Here is a 27,523-nt window from a genome sequence, read left to right on the forward strand (position 1 = left end):
ACTTGAGAGACTATTGAATACTGAAAACGAACTGAGGGTTGAAGGGGAAGGGGGAAGGGAAAGAGGTGGTGGTGTTGGAGGAGGGCACTTGTGGGGAAGAGCACTGGGTGTTGTATGGAAACCAATTTGACAATAAAATATTATGGAAAAAATAAAAATAAAAAATAAAATTATATGGTAATAAAAATTGTGTGATTGAGACATTTGAAATATTTTTCAAATTGCATCCATCTCTAGTTCTAAAGAGTTAAATCCTTGTTAATTCTTGAGAAAACATTACTAGTTCCATAGTTTTAATCATTTTACCATAATTACTGCCAAGTAGTTTCTGGTTTCAAGTTTATAAGTAGCATTAAAAATGAATCTAATGTGCAATTAGATTGAAAGTCAACCTCTGTCAGTTGTAGGTGTTAGTCTATATACTAACTTCCAATCTTTTTAAATAAATGTCCTAATTTTTTATTGTTTTACAACATTGTATAAGGAGATATAAGCTTTACCATCTATCAAATAGAATATAGTTGACCCTTAAACAACTCAGGGGTTAGATGGTGCCAATGTGCCCACAGTCAAAAATCTGAGTCTAACTTTGGACTACTTAATGGCCTCCTGTTGACCAGAGGCTTTACTGTAACATAAACAGTCAATTAACACCTATTTTGTATGTTATACATATTACATGATGTTTTCTTACAATAAAGCTACAGAAAAGAAAATGCTATTAAGAAAATCACAGGGAATAGAAGCTACATTTACAGTACCTGCTGCATTTACTGAAAAAAAATCTTCCTATAAGTGGACCAGTGCAGTTTAAACCCATGCTGTTCAAGGGCCAGCTGTACACTGTTTTCATAAGGCAACAGATTCATATCGTTTAAAATATATTTTATTAAATAATCTACTTGGAGAATAATTACAAAAGCTTTAAACAGCAAGTCCAAGTAGTAAATGGCAATTTCCTTTCAAAAACAAACAAACAAACAAACAAACCAGAGTCCATTATTCTGTTTTGCTGCTTTATACACAGGAATGATTTATTTTTACAAACTAGTCAGATCCAACATTAGCCTGTAAAATTTAAAACATTTCTTAATATGTCTCAAAGGCAAAGTGAACTTTATGATATGCTTTCATATTAACCAGAATGACAAACCATAAGATAATTAATACCATAGCAGTTCAAGATAAAACTAAATAGAATAGGCACTTTAAAAGTGAAATCAGCTACTGTAACTCTCACAGTTCATGTTACTTGTACTCAGGGCATTTCATCAAAGGTTATCAACCAGTGAGGCCAATGCCTTTGATGTAGAAGCACAAACACATTTAGGTCCCAAACACTGTGTTCTGGTTGTAATACATGCAAGACGGACCCTAACTTAGAAAAATCTTCTGAAAGAAAATGAAGAAAAACAAGAAGCAGCCAGGAATGAAAGCATTTACAAGCACTTGAAAAAGGCCTTTAAGTGTTACACCAGTGTTTTAAACCCCTTCGTTCTCAGGTAAGGGGTTAAGAGGCCGAGAGAGAGACCGTCTGCGAGGGTGAGGATACTGGAGGTTGGCAGTGTCAGCATCGCAAGAGTGCTCTACCAGAGGAGGAGGAGGAGGAGGAAGGAGCTGGGCATAACTGGACCATCTCGATCCAGCCCGTGGGGGGTCCAGAGGGGGAAAGAAATACCTGAAACAATGAAGACAGGAACAAAACACCAAAACAAAACAAAAACAACAGAAAAAAAAAAAGGGAAAGAAAAAAAACAGAAGAAAAAGAGAAAAGTAGTAAATACAAAGAGAACCAAAGAGGAGAAAACACATGCTGGAAAAAAAAGCTTTAGTATATTCATGCCAAAACTAACAGAACATAATCGCAAAAACCAAGACCCTTACTCAAATCAAGCTTGCTTAAGCAAGTATAGAAACTTGAAAGAAAGAAATATAATCTGTTAAACTTAAAATGTTAAAAAAAATTATCAGTATGAATGTTCCAAAAAAAGACATTTTATAATTTAAAACATTTTCAAATCTTTCAGAAACATATTTGATGCAATCCTGGAAATTTACAAATCTAATAAGCTTTTTATTTTAAGCAATGCTTCGTTTGTGGTAGCAGCAGGCACACGTTTTGTAGTGCATATATGACACTGAGAACCAATCCAAATATACTTTCACAAAGTATGGCCAGCTATTGCCATATACTTCTGAAGAAATAACAACCTTTGAAAACACTTAGCTGCTTTTCTGCAAAAACCTTAAATAGTACAAAATTTTGATAAGTAAGAGAGCTCAAAGAATATGTCCTATTGTTACTCTTCCACCATTTTATAACTTACCCGTAATACTTAAGCATATTAGCAAACAAAGACTTACAGCTTTGTCATCAAAGTTCTAGAGAACATGAACTAAATGAAGCAGCCAACTAAATTAAAATCCTGAGACTTGGAATGTGGAGGTTAACGTGCACGCACAATTTAAGCAAATTTTTAACTGCTCCTCTGATAGTATGTTTCCAAATTTTGACTTGAAGGAAAACTTAAGCCACGAAATTATACCATAAAATATATACAAGCACATATTAGAAACATTTAGTTCTTTAGTGAATATGAATTGGAAACTTACAAAGATGTTTTCATTTTACTACCAAATTATAAATGAAGCAATACCAAATGTTTAATTTGGCCACAAACTATACAAATTACTTTCATTTCACTACTACTTCTCTCACTCCTTTACTAATATTTTTTAATATTACAAAGAAATGACAGTTGTATTAAATAATATCATATGTAAGCCAGTTCTACAAAAGGTAATAAACAAATTAGCACTCAAAACAATCTTTATGAAAAATATTTATTCAATCTTCAAATTAAAATTGTAAAAATTCATCATTTCAGCTTGCTGTTTTAGAAAACAAAAGAAACATTCTCTAACTGGAATAAAGTGGTGTTTTCCCTCCTCCCAACTACTTACAAGGATAGAAACAATCCTTTTAGTTTTAAAACACATGTTAGTTTCGGGAACATTTCAAAAAATTGTTTTGGTGACAACGACTCAACAAAAAGCCTCTCCATTTAGATTTCAAAAGTTTCAAATAGTGTCAATAAACTGGCTCGTACAAAAAAATGATATACACTGTATTTTTTAAAGGCCTTTTGGATTGCGTTTAGTAGTAAGCAGGCTGCTGGTGTATCTTGGGAGAGGTCAAACGGCGCTGGGGAAGGGGAAAAGGAGCTCGCTTTCCATTCCTGTGTGCATGCAACAAGCAGCAAAACAGCAAAGTTACTCCAGTTAGCTGGTACTCAGCTGTGCTTTCTGTTAAAGGACATAATACAAATGGAGAAGGGAAAATGCATCACAGATCTAACGCACACGGTTATTGGCACAGTAAGAATACAGATCAAAACTTCAAAGCTCTTTACAAAAGAATATACACAGTACAGGCAGCAACCAAACACCAGATTTTTTTTTTTCAATTAACAGTAGTATCCTTTGTTCATGAAATTGTTTTTATAATCTGGTATCTTCTGCGGTAACCTGAAACTGTTTTCATACAAATACTTAAACCTCAAAATCAAACAGTAGGACTTTTTTTATAAAAATTTAACAATATAAAAATAGTTGAAGACATTTTAAATAGAATTCTAAGATTACAACAGGATAACCACATTTAATAAGGGCTATGCTTTGAAGTTTCCTGACTTGTATTCCAAATTATTCACAAAGGCATATAAAAGTAAGTTTATTTTACAAATTCACATATTTGAAATTTCAATATGAAAACAAAGGATGACTCTTTAGATCACATTGTCAAGATAAATAAGAATCTAAAATATATTAAAAATCCTAAAAATCAAGAAATCAAAATTTACCATTTTCTCTTACAATCTCCATTAAAGGTTTAAAACACTCTCTCACACACACACACTCACACTCACACACACACACACACACACACACACACACACACACACACACACACTCTACTACCACTAACATACTAATGCTCATCTAGGACTAAAATCCTCAGCATTATCCCAGATTTGTGCTTCATCTTACTTGAGAAGCAAAGTAAAATCTTAAAGTTATAAACATTTCTGAGAGACCACTAAATTTCAGAATATACTTTAGTTTGTTTAAGGGCTTAACAATCCACCTATAAATATTATGATTATGTAAACTAAATACAGAGCTAACAAAGTGATTTTTTTCTAGTATAATAATTGTACATGAATTTCTTCATTCAATCTTAAAATTCATGAAATTACACACCTTTAGTCTGGCTACCAGAATGACTTAAAAAGGAGATAATTTCTAGTTTTCCCACAAAACAGCCTACCTGCCAGAAGAAGATCCATTTAATGAATTTTGAAGATTTGGGATATTTGAACCTAGGGAAGGATTTGAGTTTCCCTGCTGAGAATTCCCATTGACAGGGCTCCCATTACCTTTCAAAATACCAGTACACTTCCAATTGTCCATATAATTAGCTGAAAGGAAAATGGTCAAATACATTAACATGGCTAATAGCTTTGTTCAAGGGCAAAACTCTGTATTCAAACTCTTAAACTACAATTAAAAAAACAAAAGAGGGCTGCATATCTCTCGAGATAAATGTTAAAGACATTTTTTAAATAAAATACATATCTCAATTTAACCAATTTTTTAAAGTTTTAGAAGAGTATTTTAGAGACAATTCCCTAAGCAACTACATTAATACCAAAATAAATTCTTCATTTTTATGATAATGAAGTTCAATTTCTTGTACATGTAGGGTAATGGGGTTGTCTTCTTATATAAGTCATGGGGGTACTTAATGTCCTCAGAGACGGACCCCTCCTTTGGGGTTTGAGTGGCTAACCCACTAAGGCCTAATTCTTCTAATGCAAAACAGGTCACTGGGGACACGGATCCCAGGAAACCTGAGTTAGAGAGCCCATGGGTGCGGGGGGGGGGGGGGGGGGGGGGGGGGGGGGGGGGGGGGGGGGGGGGGGGGGGGGGGGGGGGGGGGGGGGGGGGGGGGGGGGGGGGGGGTGAAGATGGGTGGTCCTGACGAAAGCCCAGAGGCAAGAAAGAGAAGCAAAGTCTTACACAGCAAATGACATTGAGGAAAGGGAGGTCTGGGCTGGTTCTCCCACAGCCTAAATCTGATCATGGGGAACTCGGCCAAACTGCATTTTGAGAAACAATAACCACTCAGGGTACATGACCTAAGCTAAAGCTTACATGGACGCCACTGACTAGAGTGGGACAAGGACCAAGGACATCTTTACCCAGTAGAATAAACGTCCATGGAAAAATGCAGACCATGCTACAGCAACCACAGCCAACATCAAATTACCAGACTGAATTCTCACTCAGCATGGCATTTGTAAGAAACTTTCAGAACCAGTGGTCTGAAGATTACTGAACTTTTGCAGAGAGGAGGTGGGGATGAAACTGGATTTTCTCCTATTATGGGCTGGCTAGCTGGAGCAGTTATTTAATAAGAGATGTCTGTAGTCCTATCCTGCGTTTGTACAACAATCACACAAAGGACACACATAGCAAACGGTATCTTTTGGAGATACTGCATATTCTGCTACAACTACTTTTAGTTTTAAAAGGAGCACCACATGGAAACTTAAAAAACAATAAAAGTGTCATTAACTGCCATGAACTAGGTACACTGATGGAGGTTCAAAATAACACAAATATATTAATTGAATAGTAACTGCAGAAAGATAATTTTTTTTTCCAAAATATTTCTGACTTAACTTTTCTAAATGAAAATTCTAAAGTAACAACAGAGTGACAATCACTTCATTAAAACCTTACCTTTCCACAATCTTACACAGCCATCATCTCCTGAAGATGCTAACACTGTCCCTGTTATATTCCAACTCACTCGCCAGACCTGGGAATTATGATTATCAAACTGAGCCACTATATGGATTTCAAATTTTGTTGGTCCACCAGAGGAGGTAAGTTCTTTCCTATTAATAAAAAGATTTTCCTGAGAAATGCTGAGAAAAGATTTTATACACACACACGGTTCTAAATTTAAAAAACACACATACTTACCATATTATTTTATAATTATGTTAACATCCCAAACTGCCACCTTCCCTCCCACATTCCCCAACCTTAATTCACTGAGAGCTGAGTCACGTCACTTTGATTCTCCAGCACCTGGGATGATCCTACCACCTAAAAATTATTCAGTGATTATTTCATGGAAGGAAAGAACAACAAAAGAGGACTTTATTCACCCAAACAAGGTTGAGGAATAAAATATACAACAATTAATTTTAAAAGGAAAGCTGTAGGAAGGGAAGAATAGAAGGGGGGAAAGGAAGAAAAAAAAAGAACTGAAATTCACAATTCCAAAATTAAAGCCTGAATAATATTATTCACAAGATGTCTCAGAGCTAATTTAATTGTCCCTGCTAATTTAAGTAACCTGCCACCTCTCATTTATTCAAACATTTACACCAATTATATTCAGAGGATCCAATTCATTTTAACAGCCTAAATAAAATGCAATCAGGAAAACCTAAATCTCCTGTCTTTATTCAACTCCCCATCCTCAAAGTCATATATTTTAGATAAAATGTTCATCAAAAAATCCATTCTTCAGATTACAATTGCCTCTTCATTCTCCTCCACAAATGAAAATAATCATGAGTTAAGAGCATTTTTAAATTCGTAATTGCTTCAAACTCACCTCACAGGCTTTAATGTAAAAATTCTCACATCTTTGGTTGCTATGGCTAGGATATGGAAAGACCTTCCCAAGTTTGGAGCAAAGGCAATATCGTGGACAGGATCTGTGACTGTCATGAGGGTTTCAGCTTTTGCGTATTTCCTAATAAAAAAAAATTTACACTGAAATTTTCAGAAATTAAAAATTTTAAAACTCCTCATGTTGAGACATCTCACTTTTTTCACATTGTTCACAATGAAATAGTATTGACCTCTGCAGTTCAAATATAGTATGACCAAGGCCTAACCCCCAGAAACTGAATGTGACCTAATTTAGAAAAAGGGTCTTTGCATATGTAATTAAGGATCCCAGGATAAGATCATCCTGGATTACCTTTATAAAAGACAGAACAGGAGATACAGAGAAAAAAACCATATGAAGACAGGGGGAGACTGGAATTATGCGTCCAGACACCAAGGACCTCCAGAAGACACCAGACGCCTGGAGAAAAGGAAGAATTGTGGAAGAAGCATGGTGCTAACCTCACCTTGATTTCAGATTTCTGGCCTCCAGAACCGAGAATAAATTTTTGTTTTAATTTTTGTTTTGTTTGTAGTGATTTGTTAAGGCAGCCCTGGGAAACTAATAAAGCCCCCAGATTTTGTTCTTTGGTTTTGTAAGTTTAGAATAGAACAGTTTAAAAAGAAACTTTAATTAGAGCAAGATGCTAGGGCGCCTAGGTGGCTCAGTTGGTTAAGTTTCTGACTCTTTATCTCAGCTCAGGTCATGATCTCGCAGTTCATGAGATCAAGCCCCACATCAGGCTCTACACTGACAATGAGGAGCCTGCCTGGATTATTTCTCCCCCACTCTCTATGCCTTCCCCTGCTGTGCACACTCTCTCTCTCTCTCTCAAAATAAGTAAACTTAATAAAAAAAAAGAAAATGAGATGCTGATTTATTAGCCAATAATATCTACCTTCAAGAAAAGGGTAACTGAATTTCCTAAGTATTTGCATATAAATTGGAAAATGAAGCTGATAACAGGAGAAATTGAGTTTTTTAGTGGTAATAAGGGCACTAACCTGATATCTGTTTCATCCTTACAATCTTATTTCTACATCTACAGATGGAGAAGATAACGAAGGAGACAACAGATACAAGTTTTCTATCGTTTTTCTCCGTTGTCAATTCAGTATCAGGGACAGAACTGAAGCACATCACCCTGGGTGTAACAGTTAGAGAGAGGTACCTATCTTCCCTTTTCACTACCCTCCTCTGATATACCAGTGTTCCCAACACTCGTTGGTTGGCCTTCTTTTCACACCAACATTTTCCTCAAATGTCTCCAAGTTAGTGCATTCCTCCAAGGTCTCTCACTGACCTTGTCTTCCCTTATATGATCATCCTAAGTACTCTAGTCCACACCCTTGCTGCTTCTACTGTGTGGTCATAACTCCTGTGTTGGATGCTAGACAAGTCATTTTACTTTGTTGATCTGTTTCTTCATTTGTAAAATAGTGCTAATATAAGTAAATATAATAAATATAAATGTAATAAAAATCCTCATAAGGTGATTGTTAAAATTCAAATTTCATAATGTATGTGAAAATGCAGTATAACCTGTATAAATATAGGCACTTGTACCATTATGAAGACCGGGTCTGTCTTAATATTTTCATTCACCGATAGAAATAAAAATATCCAATACTGGTTAATTCGATAAATGTTTCCTCTGTACTAAATGGTGGTAGCACTTACAGAAAGCTCAGTCAGGTACGCATAACTGGATGCTACATACTCCACTATCACATATCCTCTATGTACCACGGTCACTCTGTATAAGAAAGAACCTTTGGACAACTCTTACTTCAAAGAAACAAACCAGGGACCAATCCAAAATGGCTGATCTTCCTAAGTCAATCCCACACACACTCGCACACAGCACCATGACCTACCCAATGCCATTCTGGTCATTCGAGATGCAGAAAATGCCAGGCACTTGCTATCTACTCTCTTGCAGCTAAAGCACAGTATGTGACCCAATTCTGGTCAGTGGAACCAAATGAGAAAGCTTCCTAAAATGCTTCCAGATAATCTTTTCCCTCCCTCATACAAAAAGATACATAAAAGCTAATGTCCTTCTTTGTACCTACATGTGAAACCTGGAAATGATCTTGTGATCTAGGAGTAAGCTGTCACCAACACACTAAATGACAGCTAAAAAATGGAAAATGCCAAAGCCTTTGATGTCGTCACTGCACAAGTGAGCCACTTAACTAACCCCAGAATGTTCCACTGCAGGGCTCCTTGGTATAGGAGCAAATACAGGGAATCTAGCCCCTAATCTAGACTTATTCTACTAAGAGACTTATACACAATTTTGGATTATCTTTATCACTGAATTCTTTTAAGTTTTAGGTACTTTCTATCTGCCCTATATTTTCTTTCAGAATTCCAAGTTTTTTATTCCCTTACTCAAATATTATTTATAAAGTAGTTTTCATTCTCCTTTGTTTTAGAAATGGTCCACCTTCAAAGTTTTAGATTTATGTCTCCAAACTCATCTGTTCAGCTAAGGTTGAAAGCAACTACTTTAACAGTATTAACTCTTCATAAAGCCTCTTTAAAATGTGCTAATAATGTAGCTCATAGCTTTAATAATAGCTTAAAAGGCTATGAAAGCCTCAAAAAGTTCTAGAGGAAGGTTCCTATATTGTAGAACCGTGCTGGCCAATACTACAGCCACTAGCCACATGTGCCTATTTAAATTTAAATTAATAAAAATGAACAAATGCAGGGGCACTTGGGTGGTTCAGTCAGTTAAGCGTCCAACTCACAGTCCGTGGGTTCGAGCCCCGCGTCACACTCTGTGCTGCCAGCTCAGAGCCTAGAGCCTGCTTTGGATTCTGTGTCCCCCTTTCTCTCTGCTCCTCCCCCATTCATACTCTGTCTCTGTCTCTCAAAAATAAATAAAAGTTAAAAAATTTTTATTAATAGTTTGTTACCAAGTTGGTTTCCATATAACACCCAGTGCCCTTCCCTACAAGTGCCCTCCTCCATGACCATCACCCCCCTTCCCTTCCCTCCTCCCTCTTCAGCCCTCAGTTTGTTTTCTAAATGAACAAATGCAATTCTTCAGCTGTAGAAGCCACATTCAAGCTTCAATAGTGGCATGTGGCTGGTGGCCACCGCCTTAGCTGGCACAGGTATGGGGTATTTGTATCAGTGCAGCAAGTTCTACTGGACAGTAAACAGTCTCTCTGAAGAAATCAAGAATCTGGGAAGGTACAGGGCTGGTGTAAGAACCCCTCAAAAATCCTAGTAACATTCTAAATTGCAGAGCCCACAGGAATTAAAATACAGTGGTCACCCCATTAGCCACAGTCTCACTTCCCAAGGTTTATTATACACAATCAAATCCCCCTGACTTGCAGTCAGACAGTCAGCAGTAGCCTAACACTGTGTCAACATGCCTACATCACTCACGTAGGCATTTTATCATCTCACATGATCACAGAATAGTGAATAGAGCACAAAAAGCTATTTTAAGAGAGGTTGCATTCAAATAACTTTTATTATAGTATAGCTATTTTGTTACTAGATATTGTTAATCTCATACTCTGCGTAACTTATAAATTTTATCATATTTATGTATGTATAGAAAAAAACAGATTAATACAGAGTTTGGTACTATTAGAGGCGGCCACTGGGGGTCTTGGAACGTCTCCCCTATGGATAAGGGAACTATTGTTCTCTTCTGCTTCTGGCTCTACCCAATTCTGACCCGTAGACCCAAAATTGTTACCTAGCACACGTGAAGCCCACCTGATCAACTGATGGGTGCTCTTTTCACCTACAAGATTCTGCGAACACCTCAGACACACAGCTTACAGTTCTCAGAAGTACTGCAGGTATCTCAACATGACCCAAAATAAATTTTCCTTCACAGGCTGCTACACTCTCCTCAAATCTGTCCTGTTTCCAAATGTCCTCAGAATTATTAAGCCAGAACCTCGAAAATCATCTCATTAGCTCCCCCATTCTTCACCTTCTAAATTTAGTCATCAGATCCTATTGATACCATTTCTTAAATTATTCTCACTGTCCACTTCTCTCCATCTCCATTGCCACTACTCTATGCCAAAGCCACTATCATCTCCCACCTGGTCTGTTACAACAGCATTCAATCACTGAATCCACTCATGCTGCCCTCTAAAATACTTTCCACACCTATGGGAGAGTTTAACTACCATCCAAACCTATTATTTCCCAACTTAAAAATCTTTCAATGGCTTCATATTACCCATAAAATCTAAACATGAAACACTGGGTCTTGCAGATATAAGCCTGGCATATTTCTCACACACTCCCTTTTGCGTATTACGTTTCAACTGCAATAAAAATATATTGGTTTTCTCTGTTCATGTATCTTATCACATGTAGTTTTCTCCATTTGGAATGTTTTGACCTCTTTGACATTTTACTTTTTACTCATCCTATGGGTCTTGTCTGGAGTGAACCTTCCTGCCCCCTTCTTCCCAGGTGTAGTAAACCCTTAACATCCTGATTCTCTCAGTTTATAAAATTCATCACCACTTTTTACTATGATTGTTTTCTCTGCAATACGGAACATACTAGGAAATCAGTCACCTTTTCCTCTTTATCACTCAATCTTATATTATGGTAGCCTGGCACAACTTGGCATAGCCTAGGAAAGTAGTAAATATGTAATGAATCATGCATAATTCAATGAATGAATAAGGAAATAATATTTTTAAAAATTAAATGCAATTAAGAACAATAATTAGACTAAAGCAGTACTAACCTGGTATTTTCATTATATTCGAAAATCTGAACCTTGGCCATTGCATTTGGACTACTGTCATCACTTCCTACAGCGATCATGGGGGAATGAGCACGAGAGCTAGAAATGAAGAGTAAAAACTATTTTACATAAGTATAAAGTTAATATACATCTAAATCAAAGAATTAGAAAAACCTGTGATCAAGTAGCTCTACAACCCACGAGTAAGCATGCCACTACTGTGACTAGATCTCTGCAGTATATCTGACACAGTCGCACCTTGGGAGGGTGTGTCCTTGAGAATGCTCAACATGGAGACAGATAATACCATCCTCTTGCCCCTCTTGCTGACAGAAAGTAGCTCTTTTCCCAAAAGAAAAAGTTTAAAGCATTCAATAGATTAAAAGAGAGTGCCAAAAAGCAGACAAAAACAAACAGACAGCCAAGACAGCCAAGAGGTCTTTCTTCCTGAAAGATTTGGTCCTTAACTATGAAATGGAAGGTAATCCTATGGTGACCACTTCATGACAAAAAGATTTTAAGTGCTTTGTACAAAAAGAAGAAACCCTGGGGACACCTGGATAGTTTAGTAGGCTCGAGTCATGACCACAGGGTTCATGAGATCAAGTCCCGCAGGGGCCCTCTCTCTCAAAATAAACTTTAAAAAAAAAAAAAAAAGAAGAGAAAAGAAATCCTGATAAAAGGAGAAAAAGTAGAAAAAGACCACACCTCAAGAAGGCCTACTATCCACATATCATTCTCTTCTCTAGGTTTATAGAAAGGCAAAAGAGAATAGTAAGATAATGAACTCTACTGAAGTAAACTTTAGGTTACATTATTTTTTCTTTTCTGTACCTAATTGCCTCAATATTGATTTCCTGTGCCTCCCTCATCCAGATTAAGTAACATCTCTATAAACATTAACCCCTGTTTAACAGCTGACATTGTTGACATTGTCATCTGCCAATCTCATAAAGGTGAAAACACAATGTGGTAATTTAAAAAAAAGGTTTAGTTTTTTTATTACTAAATGATAAAGAAATCAAGTCACCTAGATAAGAAAAATACCTAGTAAACTGCAAAGTGCTACAGTAATAAAGTAAATCTGGAAAGATAGTATGGTAATAAAATAAATCTTAGCCATTCAAAGAGATAAATTCCAAGTAGTTTCTGTATCTCATAAACTTGCTTTTTTCAATGTTCATTAAACTTTGTTTTTTAATGTTAAATATTAGAGCAAATGCATTTATAGTAACATTCTAATATTTTCAAAATATAAATCTTTTAAGAAACATTTATTTTTAAGTAAACCCGAACTCACAACCTGAAGACCAAGAGTCACATGGCCCCACCGACCGAGCCAGCCAGTTTAGTCATTTAAAAACATTTTTAAATGAAATTATAAAACATCCAGATAACAACTTGAACTGAAGATTACTTCATTTGTACATCCAGAAATAAGCTGTTCACATTAAAACCATGTCCCAAATATGACTCACAATTAAACCGTGAGACAAACTCTCCAGTTCTCTGAATGAAGTAGATTGATCACCTACCTCTCCTTCCCCTCCCTCCTAAGATTCCATGGAAATGATGAAAGAATAACACCATCATAACAGTCCTAGAAATCAATGTGCCATCAGAAAAGCCCTTGGCTGGCAGCTAACTGGGCTCTAGCTAAAGAGAGTCTGAGGAAGGATAAGTGAGATGATCTAAACTTAAAAGAGGAAAGAGACCCTGAAATCAAACAGCACCCCAAAACTGACAGGGAGAGGAACAAGAAGGAACATTGAGGAGCTCCATCCCAAAAGCCAAGTCCTCCTGACTTTGGCAATTTGGGGTACCCCAGCCTGCTGGTTTCCTTGGTTCCCTTGGTCTATACTCCCTACAAGGAAATCCTGCCATCACACTCACCAACTAGGATGAAACTCAGCCAACCCCTAGGTAAGAGAGTAAGCTACTGAGAAAACAGAGCACCTAACAGAAGAGACAGAGAAAACCTGTTTTCTCTACTAGGCATAATGGTCTCTTGTTCATAACTACAAATAGATACGCAAAGACTAACACACAGGGAAGACAAAAAGCATGAAAATAAACCAACTATGATATCGTCAAAGACATGCTCTATACAGCAATTAAAAAAACAAGGTAGAAGTGGGGTGCCTGGGTGGCTCAGTTGGCTAAGTGTCAGACTTTGGCTCAGGGAATGATCTCACAATTCTTGAGTTCGAGCTCTGCTTCTGGCTCTGTGCTGACACCTCAGAAACTGGAGCCTGCTGATTCTGTGTCTCCCTCTCTCTCTCTGCTCCTCCCCCACTCATGCTCTGTCTCTCCCTCTCTCAAAAATTAAAAAAACTTTTTTAGGGGCGCCTGGGTGGCTCAGTCAGTAAAGTGTCCAACTTCGGCTCAGGTCATGATTTCACAGTTCGTGGGTTCAAGCCCCACGTTGGGCTCTGTGCTGACAGCTCAGAGCCTGGAGCCTGTTTCAGAATCCGTGTCTCCTTTTCTCTCTGTTCCTCCCCTGTTTGCACTCTGTCTCTCTGTCTCAAAAATAAACAAACATTTAAAAGAAATTTTTTAAATTTTTAAATAAATAAGGGAGGATTAATTATACTAAGTGGGAAAATAGCCACAATATATTTGTAAATGAAAAAGGCAAATTTTTTAAAATTTTTTTAAATGTTTTATTTATTTTTGATACAGAGAGAGACAGAGCATGAGAGGGGGAGGGGCAGAGAGAGAAGGAGACACAGAACTGGAAGCAGGCTCCAGGCTCTGAGCTAGCTGTCAGCACGGAGCCCGACGCGGGGCTCGAACCCACGAATGTGAGATCTGACCTGAGCTGAGGTCGGAGGCTCAACCGACTGAGCCACCCAGGTGCCCGAAAAAGGCAAATTTCAAGCAGAGAGAATGTATGTCTATATGTGTCCATGTGTTTTGGGTCTACATTTACATGGTATGTTTATACTGACATATACTTATGTGTTTATGAACACATTAAAGATTTCTTTGTATATACATGGAAATGCCAGAAGATGCACACCAAAATATTTACAATGGTTGGCTTCTTCTGTGTAATAAAAATAGGGGACAGAGACATGACAGGGTGCAGGGTAAATTAGGGAAAATTTTTATTCTACACAATATATATTTTTAAAAATAATAAACATGGCTACCTAAGTAAAACATTTTAAGGAAATTAAACCATCAAATGCTTAGCTTAGAAATTATGAATTTGTTTTACCAGGATTATACTATCAGGTTTTCTGTGTAAGCTTACCTCGAAGGGTTCCACGAAATACAACTACAGCTTAGCTTACATGAAATCTCATGCTGCAGAGACCACTGGCTGAGATTCATAACATCTGGTGCCTCATATATTCTTACTATACCATCTGCTGAACAGGTTGCTAACATAAGACCCATATGCTTAGGGGCAAATTTCACATCGGTAACGGATGTTCTGCTATCCACCAGAGTTGTCCTCTTAACCTGAAAAAAAAAATTATTTATATACAAAATAAATGATGATACAATGGAAAGAACATAAAATCACACTACTTTACTTGGTATGTAACCATGAATAAGTTACTTAAAAACCACCTAGACCTCAATTTCCTCCACAGCAAAATACTACATACACAGCTGGCAATCAGTAAGTGACCTATAATTATTCATTCCCAGGGGGCCTATGTGGCACAGTCAGTTAAGTGTCCAACTTCAGCTCAGGTCATGATATCACAGTTCATGAGTCCGAGCCCTGCACTGGAGTCTGTGCTGACAGCTCAGAGCCTGGAGCCTGCTTCAGATTCTGTGTCTCCCTCTCTCTCTGCCCCTTCCCTTCTCATGCTCTATCTCTTTCTCTCAAAGAATAAACAAACATTAAAAATAAAAAAGTTTTTTTAAATTGTAGGGGCACCTGGCTGGCTCAGTTGGTAGAGCATGTGACTTAATCTTCAGGTCATGAGTCCAAGGCCCATACTGGGTATAGAGATTATTTAAATAAATTTTTTTTTAATTTATAAAATATGAATAGCATGCAAGCTACAAACCTAGAGTAATTAAAAGACTATGATATTGGCATTAAGGAGACCTATACAGCAATAGAACAGAACAGAGTCCAGAAATAAATCCTGTATATATATGGTCAATGGATTTTTAATGAAGATGCCAAAACCATTCAATTGGGAATGGGTGTGGTGTCTCTACTGATCAGATGGGGGCCCCTAAATGTGGGGCAACATAAAGGGTGGAAGCTGGAGGCAAGGGCAGTGAAAGGACTCACCCGAGGCAGAATAAAGGAGATAGAAGTTTATCGAATAGAACACGACAGAGTTGGGGAAAGGAGCGCAAAGCAGAGGCTATCTGCTGTGAGGCATCCAGTAGGGGCTGCACTTAAAGGTGGAAGGGGGCAGGTATGCGGACTTACAGAACTTTGTCTTTTTTGGTAACTGTGACTGGTTCTAAGTGACCCATTGGGTAGTTAGGGCCTAAAGACATTTTGAGGTAGGCTGCCTAATGGACCTGTTTATATTCAGCCAGGGGGTTACTGTGGGCCCTTCGGCCTTGCTTTTTACATTTCACTGCACAAGCCTACTATCTAAAACTGGCATCTACCAAGGGCAATAGGGCAGTCATTCCCATAAAAGATCCTGGGAAAACTGGACACTAACATACAAAAGAATGAAGTGGGGGAAGCCTGGCAGGCTCAATAAGTAGAGCATGTGACTCTTGATCTCAGGGTCATGAGTTTGAGCCCCACGTTGGGGGTAGAGATTATTTTATAAAAAGGGGGGAAGGGGAGGGAAAGAGGAAGAGAGAAAGAGTATGAAGTTGTACCCTTACCTTACACCATATGCAAAACTTAAGTACAAATGAACAAAAGACCTCAATTTAAGAGCTAAAAATTATTATAATACTCTTAATATAAAACTTTGGGGAAAGTCTTTATGGCATTGGATTTGACAATGATTTCTTGAATATGACACAAAAAACACAGGAAACAAAAAAAATTAATTGGACTTCATGAAAAATTTTTAATTTTGTGCATCAAAGGACACTGTCAAGAGAGAGAGAAGGTAACTCAGAATGGGAGGAAATATTTGCATATCATGTAACTGAAAAGGGATTAATATCCAGGAGATAAAGAACTACCACTCAAAGCCAAAAAAATATATATTTTTTTAAATGGTCAAAGGACTTGAAGAGACATTTTCCTAAATAAAGAATCCCCAGGGCACCTGGTGGCTCAGTCGGTTAAGCATCCAACTTCGGCTCAGGTCATGATCTCACAGTTGGTGGGTTCGAGCCCCGCATCCGGCTCTGTGCTGACAGCTGCTTCGGATTCTGTGTGTGTGTGTGTGTGTGTGTGTGTGTCTGTCTCTCTCTCTCTCTCTCTCTCTCTGCCCCTCCTATGATCACACTGTCTCTCTCTGTCTCTTAAAAATAAACAAACATTAAAAAAAAAAAAAGAAATAAAGACTTCTGGTAACAATTCCAATTTGGGGTTGGAGAAGACCTCCCCTTCAGCAATTAATTCTTGGATAGCAGTAAGCTGTCCAAGAATTCAACTCAATTTTGACTCTATCTACCCAGAAACAGTATCAGATCCCATAGGTTAAGGGTTCAATCATGCAAGACTGTCCCCACTTCAAACACCTAAGCAGCTCTCAAAATTCAGACATTCTGCTTAACAGATCACCAACTTATAAAAGGACAGAACTCAGAACAGCCAGATGGGAGAGATGCATAGAGCAAGGCATGGGGAAGGAGTAAGGAGCTTCTATGCCCTCTCCAGGCTTACCACTCTTCCCACATCTCCACATGTTCATCAACCCCAAAACTCTCTGAACCATGTTCTCTGGGGTTTTTACGGAGACTTCAGTCATTACAGGGACATGACTGATTAACGCATTAGCCAATGGCAACTGATTCAAGTACCAGCCCCTCTTCCCTCCCCGGAGGTCAGGGGTGAGACAAAGTTCCAGCCCTCTAAGCACAAAGCTGACTCCACTGGCAACCAGCCTCCAACCTTAGGCACAGTCCCAAAGTCGCCTCATTAACATAACAAAAGATACCTTTCTCACTCTGACCACTTAGGAAATTCCAAGGGTTCTGGAAGTAGTATCTCAGGAACTGAGTTAGGAAGACCAAATTTACATGAGCAATAAATTCTTACAAATCAAGACATTACAAGATATACAAACAACCAATCAACACATAAAAATGTGTTCAACATCACTAACCATTAGGGAAATGCAAAAAAAAAAAAAATGGAATTTAATAAACAAAACAGATAAACATAGGGAAAAAGAAAGAAAATAAGATAAAGACAGACGAGGCAAACTGTAAGAGACTCGTAGGTACACAGAACAAACTGAGGCGGTAGGAGGACAGGCTGGATGGGTGACAGGCATTAAGGAGGGCACGTGTCAGAGTGAGCAGTGGGCGAGACGCGTAAGTGGTTTATCACTGAAGTATACTCCTGAAACCATGATTACTCTACATGTTGACTAACTTGGAATTAAATAAAAATTTTTAAAAACCCACAAGAAGATGCCATTTCACACCCACTAGGATAGCTCTAATGGGGGAAAAAACCATCGAGCACTGACAAGGATGTGGAAAGACTGAAACACTCCTGCATTCCTGGTAGGAATAAAACAATGATACGGTCACTCTGGAAAATAAAACACAGACCTACCATAGGAGCCAGCAATTCTACTACTAGGTATATATCCAATATAAATTCTACCACGATTTATATTATGAAACAGAAAAAAAGAGCAGTACTGGTAACATGCACACATTCCTGTTGAAAGGAAGGAGGACAGGACTGGTAAACAGAAAAGGAAACACTGTATTTATGTCCTTATAAAGGCATAGAATATACCTAAAAATACACAAAAAATTTAAATAGTGGTTGACTCTAGGAAGTTGTCACTGTATACATTCATTTATACCTTGTGCCTAATTATCTATCACAAGAAATTAAAAAAAAAAAACACATCGGAATGGTCTTAAAGGTAATCTAGTTCACTTCCCTCACTTTCCAGACATGGAACTAGCACATTATACTCTTGTTTAAAATCAAACATCCAATCAGGGAAGAGCAGAGAATAGCAGAAGCAGATAAAGAGTCTATTTTTTAAGAAAGCAAAGGTAACCAAAGGAGAAAAAATAACATTTTAATGGATTTTTAGAGGGCACTCACTCTAGGACAATGCAAATACTACAGATTTGTCACGAAAGTTATCATTCAACAATGCCATGAGTGCTCCTGAGTATCACTTCAGGCCCAAGACAAAATTAAATAAACAAGTAGCAGAAAAACTTGGAAGAGGAAAAATAGAACTGGTAAACATACGAGTGGTAACATCATATCAAGTGCCTGAGGTGTTCTTGGAAAGACTGATGCTCCTTGACGTCATACACCCTCCTCCCCAAAACGCCAAAATCAACAAATGTCTCACCCAGTGACTCTGTCCTCGCAGCTTATCATTTGATTCTCCTACTATTTCTTCCCACACAGCAGCTGTTCGGTCAAAAGAACAAGAAGCCAAAACCTGTCCAAATTCTGGATGGGCCCAGGTCACACGCCACACAGATCCACTATGTGTCTGAGGAATTATTTTATAAAAAAAAAAAAACAACAAAAATTGACTTTACTTATATTTCACACATACAAAGCTTTACTTGAGAAAACAGAACATACGTTTTTTCAGTAAGAACCGAATGCTATTCAATTTTACATTTAAATAAAAAATTAAGACCTGAAAATTGTTAACTCTTAAAAGATATTCTAAGACATTCTCTATTTAGGACTTCTGGAGTCAAGTCCTTCTAACATTTTACTAATAAATAAAAATCCAGCTGGATAAAGTTGACCTCTTCCAATACTAACAGAAACCTGCTTCAGAATTTAGCCTAATCAAACTTTAAAAAAAATGATCTATCAGTCCACCATTTTTTTTACTTGCAAATTCTCTCTACAGGAAAAGCCATCTAATAAAATAAATACAACTAGCCAAAATTATTTGCTTCTAAAGCGTAACAGTGTACAGAAACTATAGCAGTAAAATGTTTAAATGATTCTGAAACCTGGCTAGCCAGTGGACTAGTCTAGGAAGTGAGGCAATGACTGATAAACTACAGAGAAGCCCAAATCCTTGTATTCTGAGAACATAACTTAAAGCTCAGTAGCATTACCTTTATTATGTGAAAAATGCCAAATTACTATTCTTCAAGTCTCATGTTGACAAAAGGGGGAAAAAAGGAGCAGAAAGGTCCTAGAGCACTTCCCAATGGGGCACCTGGGTGGCTCAGTGTGTTAAGGGCACGACTCCTGATTTCAGCTTAGGTCGTGGTCTTGAGGTCTGTGAGACCAAGCCCGCACGGAGCTGGGATCACCGCACAGGGCCTGCCCGGGACTCTTTCCCTCTGCCTCCCTCCCACTCTCCCCTCCCCCTCCCTCCCCCACCTCTCAAAAATAAATAAACTTTAAAAAACAAAACCTATGACCTGGGTGGCTCAGTCATTAAGCATCTGACTTCAGCTCAGATCATGATCTCTCAGTTCATGAGTTCAAGTCCCATTTCAGGTGAGCATGAGCCTCACTTCCGGTAAAACACAAGCCCCGGGTGGGCCCCACTTCTCTCTCTCTCTCTGCCCCTTGCTTACTTGCACACATGCTCTCTCTCACTCCCTCTCTCTCTCTCTCTCTCTCTCTCTCTCTCTCTCAGGAAGGAAGGAGGGACGGAGGGAGGGAGGAAGGAAGGGAGGAAGGAAGGAAGGAAAGAATTTCACACCAATAGAGTTTCATTTGTGCTTTCCAGTAAAAATACAGTACAACAAGCATCAGTCCACCAATTATGTTTATACACTTTGTTTCATGCTTCTGTATATCTAATACTTTCACATTTAATCTCAGAACACTTTCATAATCATGTAATTTCTACACAGTAGAGAAGGTAAATTTTGCACTCTTATTTTTTATCCTTTTTGTTGTCTGGTCTTTTTTGTTTCACTACTTATTTATATAAATCATTAGTTTATAAATGCACTAGAGCAGTGAGACTGTTAAATATGAGATTTCCAGTAAAGCACAACCTAACTAAAAAATAAAGATTACACAGAGATGTTCATCATAATAAAAAGGAAACAACTCACACCAGGTATCATCAGTAGAACAAAACAGTGTATATTTATTGGTATATTCATGTTTTACTGCTACATTTATGTTTTTAAGCAAGCTTTAGAAACATACGAAACTATTTATGAAATAAGTTGTTAAACTGAAAGGCAAGAAATAGGGGTTTCCTTTGGAGTGATAGTTCTGGAACTGGATAGAGGTGGTAGTTGTACCAACACTGTGAACGTGGTAAATGCCACTGTATTGTGTATAAAGGATCAAACTGCCTATGGCCATACCACCCTGAACGTGGCCGATCTCGTCTGATCTCGGAAGCTAAGCAGGGTCGGGCCTGGGTAGTACTTGGATGGGAGGATCAAAGTGCTGATACATACCACAACATGAATGAACCTCAAGGAAAAGGGAAAGCAGCCAGACGCAAATAACTACATATTGTAGAATTCCATTTATATGAAATGTCTAGAAAAAGTAAAACTACAGAGACAGAACACAGTTCAGTGGTTGCCTAGGGCTTGGGTCGAGAATGGGGATTGACCCCAAACGGGCACAAGGGAAATTTCAGGCTACACAAGTGTAGAAATTTACTAAAATTTGCTGAACTCTACATTTAAAATTGATGACTCTAATGGTATGTAAAATTCTACCTGAATAAAGCTGAAAAGAAATAGAACTTATACAAAATACCACAACTATTAAAAATATGCAAAGGAACAGAGAAGTAATAAATACTAAAATGCTAAGAATAGTTATGTGAGAATGGTATGAAATTGCACATTTTCCTACTCTCAAATTTTCTGAAGCACATTTTTGTTACCTTAATGGTTAAACACAAAATATTTTAGGAAAAGTATACTAACCTTCCAACTAGCAGTACAATGCCAATCCCCATTTTCACTTTTATCCCAGACCTACAAGAAAACAAACGACATATTTTATACAAAATCTTCTACAAACATGACAAACATGAAGACTGAATCAGTATTAACGCAAAAGAAATGAACATAAATACACAAAATAATACAACCAACCAGTAAGTAAACCTTCATTCATGCAGATATTTATTACGAACCCGGGGGGCTCCTGGGTGGCTCAGTCAGTCAAGTATCTAACTCTTGATTTTGGCTCAGGTCATAATCTCACCATTTGTCAGATGAAGCCCTGCAGGGGGTTCTTCACTGACACAGTATGGAGCCTGCTTGGGATTGTCTCTCCTCCTCTGTACGTCCCTGCTCATGCTCGCTCTCCCTCCCCACCTCCCTCCCTCCCTCTCTCTCTCGCACACGCGCGCACATTCTCTCTTTCTCTAAATAAATAAACAAACAAATATTTCACACACACAAAAAGCCAAGAACCTGGGGAGCACCAGGTACCAGGCTGAGCAGGAGGGTAAAGAATCTATGCTCTCACAGGTAACAAAGACACCTACAGTTATGATCAAGTCTTGTTATTGTAGTAGTTGTATTCTACAATGTTGCTCCAAACACTGAACCGGCAAACACTGAACCACTGCTCCCAGGGGAAACACCAGGTGAGATTCACAACATTATCTGTCAACTAATCAATACATAATCTCATTTCATGTATGTGTCTATTTAAAGACACTTTTTTAGTAGCTATTATTAGTTCATTAACACTGAAATCAGAGCCAGCAGCAAATCATGTCTCAATGAAACTTTCCTAACACACATATTTTCTCTGCAGGGCACATAACAGCCTTGTTGCACCTAACATCACTAGGCACCACTTCAGCACTATACTTGGGGACAATTTTAGACAGTGAAATTACCAACAAGAGGGGAAGAAATGTGAAAAACATGGGACAAAACAGACAGTGAAATGGGACACTTGTGGGCACCTGGATGGCTCAGTCAGTTAAGTGCCTAACTCTTGATTTCGGCTCAGGTCACAATCACAGTTGAAGAGTTCAAGCCCTACATCAGGCTCTGTGCTAACAGTGCAGAGCCTGCTTGGGATTCTCTCTCTCCCTCTCTCTTTTTCAAAAAAAAAAAAACAAAAAAAACAAAAAAAAAAGGATACTATGAGAGTCCAAATAAGAAAACCATATTGCCGCAAAACTAAAAGGCAACCGACTGAACTAGAGAAGATATTTGCAAGTGAAATATCAGATAAATGGTTAGTATCCAAAATATATAAAGAACTTATCAAACAGCACCCAAAAAACAAATAACTCAGTGAAGAAATGGGCAAAAGACATGAACAGACACTTCTCCAAAGACACTCAAATGGCCAACCGACACATGAAAAACTGCTCAAAATCGCTCATTATCAGGGAAATGCAAATTAAAACCACAATGAATACCACCTCACACCAGTCAGAATGACTACAATTAACAACTCTGGCAACAACAGATGATGGTGAGTATATGGAGAAAGAGGATCTCTTTTGCACTGCTGGTGAGAATGCAAACTGGTGCAGCCACTCTGGAAAATAGTATGTAGGTTCCTCAAAAAATTAAAAATAGAACTACCCCTAAGACCCAGCAATTGCCCTACTAGGTACTTATCTGAGGGATACAGGTGTGCTGTTTCAAAGGGGCTCATGCACCTCAATGTTTAAGCAGCACTATCAACAGCAGCCAAAGTATGGAAAGTGCCCAAATGCCCATCAACGGATGAATGGATAAAGAAGAAACGGTATATATACATACAATGGAGTATTACTCAGCAATCAAAAAGAATGGAGTCTTGCCATTTGCAACTACGTAGATGGAACTAGAAGGCATTATGCTAAATAAAATTAATCAGAGAAAGACAAATATCATGACTTCACTCGCATGAGGAACTTAAGATACAAAATGATGAACATAAGGGAAAGGAAGCAAAAACAATATAAAAACAGGGAGGGGAACAAAACATAAGAGACTTTTAAATACAGAGAACAAACTGAGGGCTGCTGGAGGGATCATGGGGGGAAGGACTGGCTAAATGGTAAGGGGCATTAAGGAAGACACTTATTGGATGAGCACTGGGTGTTATACATAGGGGATGAATCCATGGAATCTACTCCTGAAATTATTCATTATTACACTACATGCTAACTTGGATATAAATTTAATATTAAGTAAAAAATAATAATAATAAAAATAAAATAAAATAGCAGCTGTTTAACCTCAGTTGGGAACACGCATATTGGGCAACTCCCAATTTTTTGCTACTGTGCTCATGTCAAGCAAATAACTATGAATATTGATTTTGAGGTCTCAAATAAATTGTAGAAGCAGGTGAATTCACAAATACAGAATTTGCCAATAATGAGGACCAATTGTTTACGTAACTAACAAAAGCAAAATATTTAATCTTATTATAAACTAAAAATATAGACTATGAAAACAAGACAGCATTTTAACCTCTTTAAAAAATGAAATGATAAACTCCTCAAAAAACTAAAAATAGAATTACTACATGATGCAGCAATTCTACTTCTGGGTACACACCCAAAAGAGTTGAAAACAGGGTTTCCAAGAGGTATTTGTATACTGACATTTCTAGCAGAATTATCCACAATAACAAAAAACATAGAAGCAACCCAAGTCCACTGACAGATGAATGTTAAGCAAAATTTGGTATTTACAATACAGATAGTGTAATATTCGGCCTTAAAAAGGAAGAAAATTCTAACACATGCTCCAACATGTGCAAACTTCAAAGACACGATGCTAAGTGAACTAAACCAGTTACAAAAAAGACAAATTACTGTATGACTCCACTTGTAGGAGGTTATCTAGTCAAATTCATAAAGATAGAAAGGGGAACGGAAGTAACCAGGGGGTGATGATAGGGAGAATGGGAAGTTATTATTTAATGAGTATAAAGTTTCAATTTTACAAAACAAAAAAGTTCTATAAATAGATGGTGGTGATGGGTGCACAGATATGAATGTGCTTAATACCACTAAACTACACACTTAAACACAGTTCCAACAATAAATTTTATGTTATGTGTATCTTACCACAATTTTAAAAATTAGAGAAAAAATGTTAATAATGCCTGATATGGACAATTATCCTATCAAATTAATACTTTAATCGTAAAATGGTATAACCTTCAAAAAGACAATCTGCCAATTATTCACAAAAGCTTTTAAAATACTCACTAATTTCTCTACTTGAATGAGACTAAGGAAATCACTCAAAAAACAAAAAGCCTAAAGTAATGAAGATTTCCACTGCAATACTACTTCCAACAGACAAAACCTACAAACTGAAAGATTTAGAGATTCAGTAATAAGTGGATAAAGAAAATGTATGGCCTATTAGGTTAACAGACACTTAATTACTCAATATTCAACAAGTGGATAGATAAATATCTACAGAAAATGTGTCCACGTACAACAAAATTATTATTAAATCTTAATGAAATTACAATATATACCACAAATATGGATGAACCTTGGAAACATCATGCTAGGTGAAATGAACCAAACACAAACGGGCAAATATTGTATGGTTAAGTTTATATGCGATCCCCAGCATAGTTAAATTTATAAAGAAAATATTAGAGGGGCACCTGGGTGGCTCAGTTGGGCCCCTGACTCTTCATTTAGGCTCAAGTCACGCTCTCACGGGTCATGAGATCAATCCCCATGTCCAGTTCTGCGCTGAGCATGGAGCCTGCTTGGGATTCTCTCTCTCTCCCTCTCTCTGCCCCTCTCCCGCTTGTTCTTTCTCAAAATAAATAAACATTAAAAAAAAAGAAATGAAGTGTATTAGAAGTGACCAGGGACTGGGGCAGTGGAAAAAGGAGTTATTGAGTAATGAGTTTTAGTTTAGAATGAAGAAAAAGTTCCAGAAATATATAGTGGTGACAGTTGCACAACAACGTGAATGTAGTGCTTAATGCCACTGTACTGTGCTGTAGATTTAAATATGGTTAGCTTACTACAATTAAGAAAAATTAAGTGATTTTAAACTTTTTAGGAATTAGAACACTATAGTTATTCCATGGATTTGGTGACATTACTATTTTTCGAAAGGGAACATTAGTTGTAATTTCTCTCTGAGGGATCACTGGTATCAAACTTGCCTGAGAAAGGCAAGTAGTAAACTCTATCCTTAATAAGATTTTCGGTTATTTCTGGAGTTGTCGAAAATGCAAATAATCCTCAGTCCAGCTTTCGTCTTCAAGTCTATTGTCGTTTACACTATCATAATCTCTAAAGTTCCTAAATCCCAAAGACCATCCTCTTATTACAGAAAATCTGCTAGTCAAAGCAGATCCTTATGGTCCGCGGCGACATTTACACGATCTTTATGAAACAAGCACTCCATCTCCCTAATAGCACGCAGAGAAAGAACTTTGTTAGATATAAACGGATATATTTCTTCGATGGCGAAAAAAGGTGAGCTTCCTATTGTCAACACACGGAGAGACAATCTCCCCAAGATGAGCAACAAGTCCACCACGGCACTTAAGACTAACACGCTGAACTGACTGCACTGTAGGTGGCGAGGCAAAGTCCTCTGGCCGAACCAGCGTGATAACAGGACAACTACATCCACACTCGCACAGTCTGAGAAAGCCTTGCCGCTTAGGCCGCGGGGCCCTCAGGCACACGACCCAAACTGGAACCCGCGTGCTCCCAAAGCCCCCAGAGGCGGGAGCGCGCACGTGGCTATGACGCCATCCCGCCCTCCCCCTACGCGCAGGCGCAAAGCAGCGCGGGCCCCCCCGCCCGAGGGAGCGCTGTGACCCCACAATATTGGGGCGAGCACGGCGGAGCAGGCCAGCCGCCCACCCTCCGTGTGCTCCAGACCTCGTGCCCAGCGGCGTGCCTCAAAATGTGGAGTAGTCCCCTTTCCACGCGCCTTTCCTCCGCTCTAAAAGCGGGTCGTGCACGCTTCCACTCCCCCTCCTTCTGGGCTCAGCCCCACCCAAAGCCTCCGCGCGCACCTTAACACTCTGGTCACTGGAGCAGGTAGCCATCCGTCGCCCGTGAAAGTCGAAAGAGACATCATGGATGAGATCCTTATGGTCCGCCGCGATGCTGCGCGCCACAAACATGGCTTCCGCCGGGCCCGCGCCTCCTCCCTCTGCCCCTCCCACCTCCGAAGAGGGCGTCCGCGACGACGCGCGGGCCTCAGCCCACCTGCACCCCGCCGCCGCCGGGGCGCGCACCGTGCGAGCTCCCCGCGCGTCCCCGCGCCGCTCCCCACCCCTTTGCCCATCATGCCCCGCGAGGCCTGGGCGGGGCGAAGATGACTGCGCTTGCGTTTTCTGAGGGAGCGTAGTAGCGGCAAGAGCTTTGGAAAGAATAGGCTTTCCTGAACTGTAATGAGAATTAAAGGAATTCATTGTTGAAGTATGATAATTGGGAAAAGTAAGAAAGTTAGAAGAACCATCTACAGTCCTGGGCCCTGAGTCAATATTGGTCAGTGTCGTTCCCCGCCTCGCCGCCCTCTGACATCGGCCGAGTGTTCGGAAGAAGTAGAGACGGGAGGGAACTTTGCAGGGACAACTAAGGAGCAAAGGGTGGAGATGCACCTAAGGAGTCCGGGCTCAGCGGAAAAGTAAAGACAGGAGGAATAGAGTTGAGAGGGAAGAACTGAGGGTTATGGAGGTGGGAGAGTTGATGTGAGGGAGAGAAAAGGGAAGGAGCCGGTCAAAATGTTTAAAGATTTTACCGGTAGAACAGGCTTGGAAGTGTCAAGAACCAAGATGTGGGCAGAGAGATGCTAGAAATTAGAAAGGTCTTCCTAAAGAGGGGAGCCTGATTGGCCAGGGGATTGAACATCAGACTCTGAGTTTTGGCTGAAGTCATGATCTCAGGGTTGTGGGATCAATCCTCACAGTTGGGCCATGGGGTCTGTCTGGGCTTGGAGCATGCTTCATATTCTTTTCCTCGGCCTCTCTCCATCTCTTTCTCTCTCTC

General features: G+C 38.8%; 1 protein-coding gene across 2 annotated transcripts; it reads right to left on the reverse strand.

Annotated features, from left to right (window-relative positions):
* Window positions 1-868: 868 nt before the first annotated feature.
* On the reverse strand, window positions 869-26,775 carry SEH1L (SEH1 like nucleoporin). Of its 2 annotated transcripts, none has more exons than XM_029921292.1 (9): window positions 26,545-26,775; window positions 21,492-21,542; window positions 18,956-19,102; window positions 14,764-14,975; window positions 11,505-11,603; window positions 6,698-6,838; window positions 5,809-5,966; window positions 4,331-4,481; window positions 869-1,678 (listed from the first exon to the last, which is right to left on the reverse strand). In XM_029921292.1, exons 1-9 carry the CDS (start codon window positions 26,653-26,655, stop codon window positions 1,483-1,485), a joined length of 1,266 nt encoding a protein of 421 aa, XP_029777152.1. In that variant the 5' UTR covers window positions 26,656-26,775; the 3' UTR covers window positions 869-1,482. The 2 variants fall into 2 exon arrangements, with proteins under 2 accessions (XP_029777152.1, XP_029777153.1); XM_029921293.1 differs by lacking the exon at window positions 869-1,678 and adding an exon at window positions 3,115-3,306.
* Between the last annotated feature and the right edge of the window lie 748 nt (window positions 26,776-27,523).

Source organism: Suricata suricatta, chromosome 14, assembly GCF_006229205.1.
Source record: "Suricata suricatta isolate VVHF042 chromosome 14, meerkat_22Aug2017_6uvM2_HiC, whole genome shotgun sequence".
In the NCBI taxonomy this organism is placed as follows: Eukaryota; Metazoa; Chordata; class Mammalia; order Carnivora; family Herpestidae; genus Suricata; species Suricata suricatta.